At 39.6% G+C, this 14,382-nt stretch overlaps 1 protein-coding gene across 2 annotated transcripts in view; it reads right to left on the bottom strand.

The window, feature by feature from the left end:
* LOC145982223 (zinc phosphodiesterase ELAC protein 1-like) overlaps nt 1-14,382 on the bottom strand; it is a 53,211-nt gene that overhangs the window by 29,553 nt on the left and 9,276 nt on the right. Inside the window, exons 3-5 of one of the 2 annotated variants that reach the window (XM_083115792.1) lie at nt 13,601-13,716; nt 7,541-7,693; nt 2,206-2,345 (exon numbers count right to left, since the gene is read on the bottom strand). In XM_083115792.1, the coding sequence (XP_082971918.1) occupies nt 2,206-2,345; nt 7,541-7,693; nt 13,601-13,716 (409 nt within the window). Of the gene's footprint in view, nt 1-2,205; nt 2,346-7,540; nt 7,694-13,577; nt 13,717-14,382 lie in introns of both variants that reach the window. The other variant, XM_083115793.1, reaches the window with a different exon arrangement.

Here is a 14,382-nt window from a genome sequence, read left to right as displayed (position 1 = left end):
GGTTCGAATTTGTTGCAAAATTCTCAATAACACAATCTACACACAATTCATGACACTCTTCCTTTTCTATAGCCAGTATTGCAAGTGAGGAAAGTCTGTCTTGGCCCATACTATTACGCAAAAATATCTTGATTCAAACAGCTAAAACTCCTCTCACACGATGCTGATGTCACAGGAATTGTCACTGCAATTTGCAACATTCTGCATAAGTTCGGAAACATGCCTTTTGGAATGGCGTTCATTAAATGTACTATGGATGTGATGGTGTATGTCAAGTTCTTTAGTAATTTTTTGCAACCATGATTTCAGCGATCGGCACTTGTAATTTAATAGTCACAAAAACCACTCAAGAATTGAGGGTTCAAAAACAAGTCAAAATTTGTTGTAAGTAAAGAAAATTCCGGAAAATGGTTAGCAACACTGTCGGCTACCAGACGTAGTGACTGTGAGTCTACGCTCATGTTCACTTCTGTTTGCGTTTATCAGTATGCGTGTTGTTTATACTGTGTTGAGTTGCTGTGCTGTTCAGTGCTAGTGCTTTATTGTGTGTTAATTGTTATTCATTCATTAGTTATGTCGTTAAACAAATATAGTCTTGAACAGAGAGTTTTTATGTACGATAATTACGTGAAAACGAATTCTTGCAGAAAAGTGGTCAGGGAATTACGATAGACAGGATCTCTTGAACCTAAGAAACGTGTTGTATTGCTGTTAAAGGAGGTCATTTTCAACATCTCTTATAACACAGGAGGTTAGTGATCATTATTTTTATTACTTTTAAATATCATTTTACCCTTTCGGTTTGCTTTATGCGCCGGGATGCTATCTTCTATTTCTGTCAACTGAGGATAAAGTAGCGATGTCTAATCCAAGATTAGATGTCAGAAATAAGGTGCCTGAAATATTTGTATTTGGGAGGACACCATTTCCAGCATCCTTGCGACAAGGTACGTGCTTATTTCAATTGTAATTGTAACTGTAATTGTGAAAAGTGGAAACATTACAAAACAAGCTGTTTCTGTCACGGACTTCCTGAACGCAATTTGCCGGGACCTGTTGCATGAAGAAGCCGCCGAACGGCCGACACTCTGGCGGTAAACGACTGAAATAACCTCCCTGTAGAACAAATGACGGCTATCGTTTGCACTATTGCCAGCTAAAGACATGACGTGTCAGATGTAAGATCATGGTTTTAAAAAAAACTATGTCACAACGAAACGATTCTTTCCCAGAATATGTATCTAGAGGTATGTTCCTGCATTAACAATTGTTCAAATATATTTTCTCGAAATACTGTATGTAATAATAGCTAAAAATTGGGGGGGCTTATCGAGGGATTGGGGGGGCTGAAGCCATCCCAAAAAGGGCCTAGCGACGCCACTGCACCTGCATCCTTGTACCACAACAACAATCTGTGTCCTTGAAAACACAATCGTGTTGATAGTGACATTTCTCCACTCATTCCGCCTCTCCCAACTTGAGAATTTCCTGCACCTTTGGTTGAACCTGTCTCTAATTGTCCTCCCAAAGGCCTAATGGTGCTTGTTCAACAACAATCTGTTTTGATTAGAATTACGCTATATAGCATCACTGTCACTTGGCTAAGAGTGACGATGAGGATGAGTGATTATATGACAAAATTGATGAAGGGACACTCACATATGCTGAGGCTGGGATCTGAACCCAGGATCCCTTGATATTTTGGCAAAACCAATTCTCTGACATTTTTCACTGTTGAAAATGAATGAACAAATATGCACATTTTATATAGAATATTTACCGTCATTAAAAGGGAAGTGGAAATTACTTTCATTCCCAAAGTCTAATGAGTTAAAAAAAAATACAATTCATCTTTCCTGGCTTTTCAAGGAATTTTTCACTCGTACATTGATTTCCCAGACTTTTTCAGCCTTTTCACGATTTATACAATTTTCTCCTGAGATATCGGCCTGTGCATGGGACCAGTGGCTACACACCATCATGAGGAAATTGGAGAGCTACAAACGAGTAGCGTTACCTGGTCATGAAAAGCTACAGCAAGGACTGGAGATACATTGTGCTGACCACACGTCACCCCGTAACCGGTTGGATGAATTCCAACCACGGCACACGGAAATGGGCAGTTTTACCATGGGTTATTTTATTATGATTTGCAGATCGTTGGCAATCCTGAATGTAGATAAAGAGTTGATATGCACTACTTACACATCCCATGTAAGGTCCACGTTGCTTATACACCTCCCACTCATTTCTTGAAGATGTGGATGCTCATCGCAATCATGATCAACTTTCCAGCCCTCCCAGTCTTCTGGAAATTGTCCAGCTTCAGGCATCAATTCATGAACCTGCAACAACATATTACTTCAGCAAAACTGTAAAACATTGCTGAGACAGAATTCAATAATAGGTACAAAGGAATATAAAAAATATGTTACAGCATGCTGAACACTAACCCATAACTTCTGAAAAAGTACACTACAACCTGCTTACCAGAAAGGATGAACAAACACATGGAAATTTTTACCAATACAAAATTTATGAGTACTGACGATATTTGAAATCTATATTTCTCATAATTAGGGAGTGGATTTTAAGGTGCCGCATGCAGCAGTATGAGGAGAGACCCCGTATTACCACTAGGGAATGTAACTCGGATGGCTGGCCTTATAGCTGAAAGAGACTGCATCATCATCTTGGTAGAGTCTTAATACTAAGTGGGAGAACCTGTAAAGAATAGACACAATAAGACATATAGTAATGGTTAACAGTAACAAGATTTATTACAAAGAATAGTTGTTGTTGATATATGAAGAGTATCTCTGCCTAAGTGTTAAGGTAAGGGAGCTGCTTGGAAAGAAAGGTAGATTAGCGATACTTAGCAAGCTGTAAGAGTACATTCTTGTTCTTCTAAGTGCCTGGAGACAGCCTGAACTCGGCTGGGTGGATGGTCATCGTGGATCGGAGGCTGGACAGCGGCTCAGGCCACATCTCAGATCTGCCACATTTTTACCCATTTTCTGGGCTTTTTATACTTAAGGGGTGGCCTTCAACAGGGCTATTTTTATTGCCTCGTGTGAAACGCAGGAAGGTCCATATTTGGGGATGCTTCTTATGGTCATGGCTAAGAAGTAAACAATCCACACTTCCTTAATCGTTTTGCCCTTACTCCAAATAAGGGATTTAGAGGACACGAAGACAGTGAAGACATCTCATTAAGTGATCTCCGTCGAAAATCGCACTCAAAAGCCATGTAGAAATAAAGAAAGGAACATTCAAATACTTGACCGTTACAGCAGACAGCAGTATGAAATGGTCTGAGGAACTCACAGACTTTCAACATGATCAGGTGGTTTGATGCCACTTGTGTAAGAAGTCTGTGCACGAGAATTTCACCCTCTTAAACATCCCTAGGTACACTATTCGATGTTATAGCGAAGTGGAAATATGAAGGGACCTGTACAACCCAAAAGCATGCAAGCCAACCTACCATGTTGACCTCCACAGACCGTCGAGTGTTGAAGAGGGTCGTACAGCATAATGGTCAATCATTCATCGCCACCATCACAGAGGAATTCCAAACTGCATCAGGATCTACTCCAAGCACCATGACTGTTCGGCGTGAGGTGTGGCAACTTGGTTACCATAGCCGAGCAGCTGCCCATAAGCCAAACATCACACAGGCAAATGCCAAATGCCACCTTGCGTGGTGCAACGAGCATCAAAACTGGACCATAGAACAGTAAAAAAAAAAGTCGTGTGCAGTGATGAATCACGATACACAATGTGGCGATTCGACGCTAGGGTGTGGGTGTGGCGAATGTCTGGTGAACGACATCTACCAGCCTGTATAGTGCCAACGGTGAAATTCTTGGGTGGCGGGGTTACAGCTCCTGGAGGGGGCTTGGCACCCTTGTTGCTTTACACAAGCTTATATTAACATTTAAACTGCTTTCATGCTGCCTACCATCGGGGACCAGTTCAGGGATGATCATTACACTTTCAACACGACCGAGCACCTGTTCTTACTACAGGGCTTGCAGGGGAGTTGTTTGACAACAACATCATCTCACTAATGGACTGGCATGTGCACAGTCCTGATTTGAATCCCATAGAACATCTCGGGAATGTTTTGGAACACTGACTTCATGCTAGACCACACCGACCCACATCGATACCTCTTCTCATTTCGGCGCTCCATGAGGAATAGGCTGCCATTCCCCAGGAAACCTTCCGCCAGCTGATTGAAAGTATGCCTGCGAGAGTGAAGGCTGTCATCAAGGCTAAGGGTGGGCCAAAACCATATTGACTGCCCGTGTTCTCGATGGAGGGTGGCCCACAGGTGTACTTCATTCTCAGGTGGGTGTCCAGATACTTCTCATCACATAGAGTATATGCAGGGCTTGAAAAATCCAGGTCACCATGGCGACTAAAAATGTGAGCCTGGTGACTGTGAGCTTTTGCTGTAATATTGCCGTTTTTTAAGTTTGCATGTACAAAATTTTGAAAATTCTAAGTTCAAATTGCAGTACAGCGTAAGTTAGCAAATGATTTTTTTATCAATGTTGTGAAGATTCCATACAATCAGTAACAATTTCTTACTCCTTGTACCTGAACCCGCTTTCTCACATGATTTAGCGATGTTTTTAATAGTGATGCTCAGATTCTTATAGATTGATTGATTTGTTTTATTTTACTTAGTTTTTTGCCACTTTTGGATAATTTGCGAATATGGGGATGAGTGATGATATGATGAATGAACACTCACAAACATCCATGCCCAGGCCAGTATTCGAACCCGGGACCCCTTGCATCGTAACGTGATGTGCTAACCACTCCACCACAGCGGCCGGCTCATCTTCTTATAGTATGCACTCAGGGGAAATCCCCCTCACCAACAATCTTGGCCTCAAAAATCCCCCCACCAAAAATTCCCAGATGGTAGAGTTTTGTTACAATAAACAAAAGATAAGGAATTACTTTTAATTTCCAATATACTTTACTAAGAATAATACACACACATTAGTGTGGTTGTGATCTCTCTATAATTAACAAATCAACATCAATATGCACAATAAAAGTAAAATAAGAATGCAAGAAAAGAATAACTATGAAATCTAATTAATTTATATTAACATAAAGCAAAAACAAAACAAATACTTTCACATAATAAAACCACCAACTATTTCATAATTTATTAACATCTTTAACCAGTTACTAAAGGAATTAGTTAGCTGCTTTGCAATATCTGATATGTATAAAAGTAACAAATTAATTTCCTTTATGTAATTAATAAAAATAATAATATAATATTAATTGAGTGATTTATTTTTACTTTTAATAATACACATGTGGGGGAGAGATTAAGAACTTTCTACCCCCCCCCCCCCCCCCCCCCAGTTTTCAATGATTTCGCACCCTGTGCACAATTGCTAGTAGGTGGTTTCCTGGCGCCTGATTTTCAGAGCTGGCGTGTAGCTCTGAAGAAGATTTTTCGAGCTCTGAGTATATGTGAAGAAAGTTGGTTTACAGGTATAGCAGGTAACATGAGATGACTTCTTCTTCATGGGAGAGGAGAGGCAGTATGAGGAATGCAATACAGCAATGGTGGGCTTTGTTTGTAAGTCAACTTAGGCTAATCGGAATTGGACCTACAGTTTAAGCACAATGTATGGCTACACTGAGTATCAAACCCATGACTCGATTACAGTAGCGTGCCGTGACCATTTAGATAGCCGAAGCACTGAATATATAATTTTTAAATAAACAATAGTACATCAAGGGGCAGGCTTGCCTTCATAAAAGCACCACATGCCACTGCTTTGCGGCATTTTAGTCCTTCTTGGGCTCCGAAAAAATGTCTCTCGACATTTGCAGGGAGTCTAATTATCCTGAGAGTTATGCAAAATTCGAATAGAATACCAAAGCAGTGCTTCGGTAGCTTACCTTGAATGCACGCCACTGCTCGATTACAAGGTGAGAGCATTACCACTATGCCATCAATGAGGGCTAATACAATTAACTGGATCCATCTTTACTTGCAGGCAAGTAATAAATAAATACATGCAAAATAATAATCTTTTTTTTTAATGTACAAAAAGTGGTTATGCAAATCTTTAGGAAGAACACAATAAATATATTTAAATACAGTATGTCTGTAAAGTCATGGTGGGGTTTCAGAGTCCTATAATATCTAAACGAAACAAAAACAAAGGATGATTATTACACTGCATTAAAGAGTAACTCCTCAAATAGTTTTGGAAGCGTAGCGAAGACTTACCATGCACGTGCAGGTAATCACGTGACGGTGAAGCAAATCACGCCATTATGTCAGTCAAGATGTGGACGGTGCAGTTCAATGTGTCCTTTGGCTTGCGAAATTTGAATCCGTGATGCGTGTTCGTTTTGAATATCGTTGTATGTACAATGAAGAGGCTACACATGAAAACAACATTCGCCGGCGGAACCGCCGGCTTAAGGAAATGGGCAGTTTATTGGATGCAAAATGTTCCGGGAGGCCATTAGTTAGTGACGAGTCTGTTGAAGCTGTATGGGAGAGCACCTAAGGAGCCCAAGAAATCGGTGCATGTCTGTGCTTGAAATCTAGATCTGAAGAAGACTACAGTTCACAAAGTTTTAAAGAAATGTCTCCATTTTACGGGTTACAAACTTGCAGTTGTTACATGCTATCCACCCAACCAAAAAATCCACGATTTGATTTTGCTGTGCAGATGCTTGGTGAAATGGACAATGATGATCTGTTCTTGCAGAAGATTGTGTTTAGTGACGAGGCAACATTCTATGTGTGCGGTCATGTTCATCGACATCGCATCAGAATATGGGCTAATGAACAACCTCATGACTACATGGAGCATGAACGTAACAGTCCTAAAGTGAACATCTGGTGTGCCTGCCCTCTCACATGATACAAGTTATAGCCCCATTTTTCTTTGCTGAGCCTACAGTGACATCGAACAACTACCTTGACATGTTGGAATCATATGTAGTGTCACAAATTTAAGATGAAGGTGAAGAAGTCATCTTTCAACAAGATGGTGCTCCTCCACACTATGGCAACATTGTTCGTGAGTTTCTGGATAAGACATTTCCACAGTGGTGGATAGAAAGGGGTGGATGGAAGGAATGGCCATCACGATTGCCGGACCTGATGCCTTTAGATTTTTATCTCTGGGGCTACGTCAAACAATGTATGATCGTGTCAATGACATTCATCATTTGACAGAGAGAATCAGAGAAGCTGTCCAGTCTGTTACACCTCAATTGGAAAGAATTGGAATATCGATTAGATGTGTGTAGGGCAACAAACGGAAGCCACATCAAACTGTACTAAACATGTAAGGAAACTCTTTGAGTTACTCTTCAATGCAGTGTAATAATCATCCTTTGTTTTTGTTTTGTTTAGCTCTGAAACCCCACCATGACTTTATTTACATACTGTATTTCTTTACACATTTTGACTATTTGTTTTATTAATAGTTTGGCAAGCTTCCTTCTCTATTTCCTATGCTAAATTGATACTTACAACAAACTCAAATGGCAGTGGAGACCTGGAAAGACTCAGGGTATTCCTAACAAATTTTCTCAGTCCATGTGGCCCAAAGATTTCCAACTTAAATGAAGGCCTTTCCTGTACCTGGTTTCCTAAAGTGCAAATCAACCCTGGCAGTCCAAACAGCTGAAAAGAAACAAACGGGAAAATTCTCAATTTGCAGTTAAGCCTTAAGATTTTCATGACTTTTGGTAAGGGTGAAATACACAGAAGATCGTGTGATGGAAAACTAATAAAAATTAGGGTGGCCATTTCTACATGATTAACATATTTCATCAGTTTTTTGGCCACCTTTTCAATGTATAAAGAACTTTCTTTTAAACTAGCTTCCTTTCAAAGTGGAAAGAAGCTTTCCTAGGCACAAGGCTTTGCTGGCTGACAATAGGCTATCACCTATATTTGATAAATTATGGACTGCAACTCGGGGCTTATAAAGTGAACTAGCAAGAAGGATTAAAAAGATATCAAAGTATAGGTTGAAATCGGAGGCAGCCGTAAGGAGGCAGTTGCCTGTGAGCCTGTGCTACAGTGGCGCAAGATAAAAATAATTCTTTGCATGTGGTTTACTACAGGACACTGGGGCTTCCACATATCAAACATTACTGAAATCATATTCTAGATAAATTGCTACATCAAAATAGATTTTAATATTTAAGTAAAAAATAGTCCATATACACTATTTGTTTAATTGTAGAATGATATGAAAATATAATTTTACATGGAACAATGTAAATTCACGGCAGTGTAAAAATTCAATGAAAAGTAAACAAGATAGAATTATGATTGAGAATTTATGAGAGAACCTAAGGTGTGTCTGATGCTCTTTCATTCTAGATGATCTAATACACAAATACTGAACAGTACATACATGAGAACATTTACTTATGTGTGTTATGAATGAATTCTTTGAACTGCAATGTAACCTAAAGTTTTCATGTTTGCAAAAGGAAAAATCAGACAGAAATAAATTCTAGACGATTCCAGTTTTTAACAAATTTGAAATCCTGTAAACAGGAGAAAGATATTCACGGTGGGTGCGATAAATGCAGTTTCTATATTTTATAGGTGATGTTCCATATTTTCATGTTGCAAATTTAATTTGTTTTTTGATAAATTTCACTTCATTCATTGAAACTGCAACGGTCTAGTTGGTAGGGCATCTGACTGCCATGAAAGAGACTCACGTTTGATTTCAAGGGTAGGTGATCTAAGGTTGGAATTTCTCCAGCCTTGTCCCTACATAAAGCAGCTCTGGGGCACACCCAGCCTCAAATAAATTAGTACCTGCAGGGTAAAAGCAGCTGGAGCATGGTGTTGATCATATTGTAACGATCTGTATAATCTTTGAAAATGTAAAGTACAAAGAATTCCAAATTCCAGACATTTAGTTAGCCATCACCTTTCCAGACAGGAAATATCCAGAAACATCTAAGGAATGTCTTGTCAGACATTGCCGAGCTTCCTTGATCGCAATTGTTGCAAACAGGTGCAAACAACCGCAATCAAGGAAGAGACTACGGGTAACTAAGTCGGCATTATTGAGTAAATTAGATTGGAATAAATGTCTGGGAGGATGGGAGTCAGTGGTGAGTGAGTTGCGGTGAGTTTTAGAACGAAGATTGAGAGGAGAGTTAGGACGATTAGATGGGAAGAAGCAGGAGTACGATCCGAGGAAGAACTTGTTAGAGCGAGTCTCAAGTCAGAATCTTTGTACAGTCACGACCATACTTCGCAGAACTTCAGCTGCCATACAGACAGGTATACCGTTTCCAGTGATCAGAACGCTACATTTTAAAAGTAGCTTCACTACAACTACAGCTACTCTTCCAAAATGTAGCTTCGCTACAGCTACAGCTACATTTACCAAAAAGTAGCTCGCTACGCTACTCCTGTTTGCTACTTCGCTCCTTTTTGCGCTACTTCTGTATAAAAAAATGAAAACAACGATATGGTTATTAAAAAAATACCCTACTACTGGTAAATAGATTCTATTATTTATTATCATGATTCCAGTCATTCGATAATTTTGATAGCAATGTTACTTCAGTTACTTATTTTTACTATAGTTTTTGAGAATACCATACCTATGCAAGTGGCATATCAATTCAAATTTGATATATGAATATTGCAATTAGGGTGTTACCCAAATTAATTATTACAACTATACCCAAATAAAATTTGGTAGGATTACGTATTTATGTTCACATCAACATATTTTTCTTGAGAATAAATATTTCATTTTTATAGACTGATATCAAGTCAGCATTTTGAATGAAAAGTACCTGTAGCCCTTTTGACTACAAAAGGACCCTAGGTTCGATACCCAGCAGAGGCACATAGTGGTTCGGATCCAGTCTCAATCAGATTATCTATGCATAAAATGGACTCGAAACAAAATCTAGGAAAGATGCCAAGTTGGGAGGATGAGATCCTCCTGCTCCATCATTCTTCCTCGTTCTCACAATTAGCCGAAAGTGGCATAGAATAAGAAATGAGGAAATCCGACAGACAGTGGGTGTAGTGAAGCTTCAGGACAGAATAGATCAGGCACAGATGAGATGGTTCGGACACATGAAGAGGATGGATGCAGAAAGACTACCAGTAAGAGCTTATAATGCACAAGGAGTGGGAATAAGGCCAAGGGAGAGACCAAGATGTTGGTGGAAAGAGCAGATAGTTGAGAGTGTTAGGAGACAAGATTGGAACACCTTGGAAAGAGAGGAGTGGTGGAAGACCAGGAAAAAATGGAGAGGCTTGCCTTCTATGCTGACCCAGCCAGAGACAGGAAACAGCGAAGGATGATAATGATGATGATGTGTCATGATTAGCAAAAGTTACAAGAAAGTGACGCAAAAGTAGGAGAAATACAAAAATTTGAAAACTATGTATATTAACTAAAGAAAATTGTCGTTTCTGCAGGAAAGTCAATAACTCGTACATACTTTTTACAATATGATAAAATTATTGAGCAAACTGTCGTGTAAACCTGAGTGTTCTAAATGTATTGTAATTTTAAAATTTGTGAACAAATACTACCGCGAAAATAATTGTAATTCCAGAAACTCTATCATTCTTGTAACAATAATTTCTTGCTGGTGAGATCCTATATACTGACGATGATCAATGCTGTTAACGTACTGAGCCATTTATTGCTGGCGATATTCCCTTGTCAGTGCAGTGGAAATTCCATCGCTCGCTTTGCACTGCAAGTTGTGTCTTACACAGCAATTAATGACATTTTGGTGTCTCTTACACCATGAATATACACAGGATTTGTTCCGGGGGTGACGCAAACGAGGCACTTTTTTCCAGTGGTGCAGCAAACAAGGCATGTTTCTCCCCAAAATAGCGATGCAGCTAAAAAAACGTAGCTGTTAGCAGGAATTATATTCATATATGTCAGTTAGTTATCTGGATATCTGAATTCTTCAGATACTAATTAAATAAATTACGCAGATATCTATAATCTACAATATAGATAATCTGTATCTCCATGTAATAGGCTGTCTTTATGAACCTCCTGCAAAATTAAGGGTTATTGTCGATTTTTCTGACGCTGTTGCCACATTCAAAATTCACCTCAAAATGCCCAGAAAAAATGTAGCTGTAGCGAAATTTTCGCTACAACTACAGGAATTTTGTAGCTTCGCTACAGCTACAACTACAATTTTCAAAATGTAGCGTCGCTACAGCTACAGCTACAAATTTTGTAGCTAGCTACAGTAGCGATGCTACAAGTAGCTCGCTACTTCTGACCACTGACCGTTTCCTTCAGCCATGCTGATCCAGTCTGAATGGGTTAAAACTCGAGTGTTGTGTTTTGCCATTCATATGTATGTAGTTGTTACCTCTTGCACCTTACCATCAGGCTCACCATGGGTAGTGAGTTGCTCCATTGTAGAGGATGAATGATTAGTGAACTACATCACCCAGTTCGATTCAACATACCTAAGGGTATGACACAATATCACCTCCAAAATGGCAGTGATCGAAGAATGTGTGGGACAGTACACCTCCATGGGGATATATGCCTCATGGAATGGTGCAAAGTGCAATGGGAACTTTACCTAACCCTTACCTACTGCATTCATTAACCCCTTAAGTGTGGAATTTTCTGAACAAGTCACTAATGGAAAATGGAGTTTTTTAAAAAACAAAATTTCCCTTCATCACTCTTTTATTATTCTTCTTCATATTTTGATTCAGTGGCCGCGGTGGCTTAGTCGGTAACGCATCTGACTACCATGCTCAAGGTCCCGGGTTCGATCCCCGGCCAGTTCAAATCTGGGAACTTTTCTAACGATGGAAGCGGCCCCGGTGCCCACCCAGCGTCGAATAACATGGGTACCTGGGGGAAACCCTGGGGGGTAAAGGCAGTCAGGGGCGTGATGCTGATCACATCACCCCCACTCACGACCGGATCAAGAAAGTGTGGGGCTTTACCCCCACACCCCCTATATGCCTTCATGGCATGGTGCTAAGCACAGGGGAACACTTTTTACTTTTTTATTTTGATTCATTCACCGTCACTGCTTTCAGAGATCAACAACTAGTGCAAGTCGGGATTGCCTGATGGCATGGTGCATTGTCACCTTGTAATCAAGGGGCCCCATATTCAATATCCAGCGGAGGCACATTGCTCAGTAGTTTGAATCACACTTCAAACCATAGTTTCCAGTCCTGATTACACTATATATGCATAAAACAAAAACAAACCTTTTTTAAAAAAAAATACAAAAAAATTGTCCACATCACACAAACCTTGTTCTTGAATCATATTTCAGTTTTCTACAGTTGTTTCACTTGCTCCCAGTCCCTGATTTTCGCTTATAAAAATCAAACTACTGGTCATAAAGTAATGAAATTTACTACGGACATACCTTCGTCTATGAGAAGCATGGTGACACCCTAGCAAGTGTTGAAGTGGTCGCCATTAGCATGATTGCACATGCCTCTCCATGTCACAGAAGGTAGCCACCAACACATCAGGAGCCACAGCATCAAATTCGTTCTCAATGCTTTCTTGCAGTTCCATGATAGTCCATGGCATGTTCCGACAGGCCTTTCCTTTATCAGTATGTGCAAATGATAAACACATGCTGTTCAACTGAGTATCAACTCATATTGTACTGCTTTGATACTGTACTGTAATCACGAACCACTGCTTGTAAGCACAAACTTTCAACTTTCAAACTTTCACACTATCAGGTGCATCATAACAACAGGGCCAAGAACTCAGACTGAAAGCACACGTCCGTACGATTGGCATTTAATGGCAGAATCACCCAGATGAACGTGCATGCTCACGCAAGGACTAGAGACTGTGTGGTGCCATCTCCAATGATGTCACCATACTTCTCATACACCAAGGTATGACCGTAGAAAATTTCATCACATTATGACCAATAGTCTGATTTTTATGAGCGAAATTAAGAGGCCGAAAGCAAGTGAAACACCTCTATTACCTATGAAGTATGGCACGGCATGAGACCAGATAACTTTTCTTATCTTTAACATAAATTATATTTTCCTTCTTCTTTTTCATCTTTGCTCTTTTCTGATGTTGTTTTAGTCATAATCTCACCTAACGTGATTGTTATGTTCTCAACATCTGGGTGGATGTGTATATATACACCATCCACAGTCAAATCTAGTCGAGGCAAACATAAGGCATAAATACACACCTTCTGCAATGCAAAAGCACATTGCAGATAGCGTATCCAGACTCAAGGGGTTAACAAAAGCTATGGCACCTGGAAAGGAGTGAGTGTGTCACTGCTTTGTTTGTTCCTGGATGGCTGTTAATGTTAATAAAGGCAGTAGTCCTTCAAAATTAATCACAAAAACAATTCAATTTGCAACACGAAAATATGGAACATAATATGTACAAAGAGAGAGATATTTCACATGAAAATATATGCAACCAAACATATTTCACATGAAAATACTACATTCAATCTAACTACAGTAGTAAAGGGATTCAATCATAAACGTTCTTATTATAAATTACCTCTATTAGGTACATAAACATACATGGTCCCCATGAAGATGTGTTATAAATATTTTGCATATTTTCCCAGGCTTTATTGAACTTTTTTGCAGCTGAATTTGTGTGCCCTCTCCACAGTCAAACAGCCACACAGAGCCATCTGAAAAAGAAGAGAAAAATATTAACAATGACTAATTTATTGAAATTAATTTCAATTTTTCTCTTTCATTCTGTCAACTTTCACTTACAACACAAATTTCAAAATAAAGGGCCAATTATAAAAAGTGACCGACAACAATGATCGGACCGTGTCTGCACAATAACATCAGCTGGTACATGGACCACCCAGCAACCACATTTTCACTAGTGAGCTGTTGGTTATCTATGAGTTAGAGCCTGCTGAAATGGCTGAACAATTACACAATCCTGCCAGTTGAGAAGTATGGTTTGTGATTCAATTTCTTAATGCCAAAGATCATAATGCTGCCAAAAGTCATCGGGAATCGTGTGAAGTTTACGTCCAAGTGTAATGAGTGAAGAAAAAATATGGCTATGGTGCCGTGCATTCATACCCACCACAGAAGAAAAAATTCAAACTCTATCTGCACGAAAAAGTCATAGCAACTGTATTCTGGGACCATGACAATGCTGCCCTCACTGTCTAGACAATTCAGAGGTTCAGGTGGAAACTTTTTGATCACTCCCCATATAGTCCAGACCTTCCACCTAGTAACCATAATGAAACCACAGGCAAAAGAGCCTGCACAGACCCTAGACTCCTGTGCATCATCCTCCCACAAAGGGGGGGGGGGGGAACAGAGTGGAG

The sequence above is a fragment of the Lepisma saccharinum genome (genome assembly GCF_977018435.1).
Source record: "Lepisma saccharinum chromosome 15 unlocalized genomic scaffold, izLepSacc3.1 SUPER_15_unloc_1, whole genome shotgun sequence".
Lineage (NCBI taxonomy): Eukaryota > Metazoa > Arthropoda > Insecta > Zygentoma > Lepismatidae > Lepisma > Lepisma saccharinum.
The sequence above is the reverse complement of the archived record's forward strand: the minus strand, read 5'-3'. Positions and strand labels throughout refer to the sequence as shown.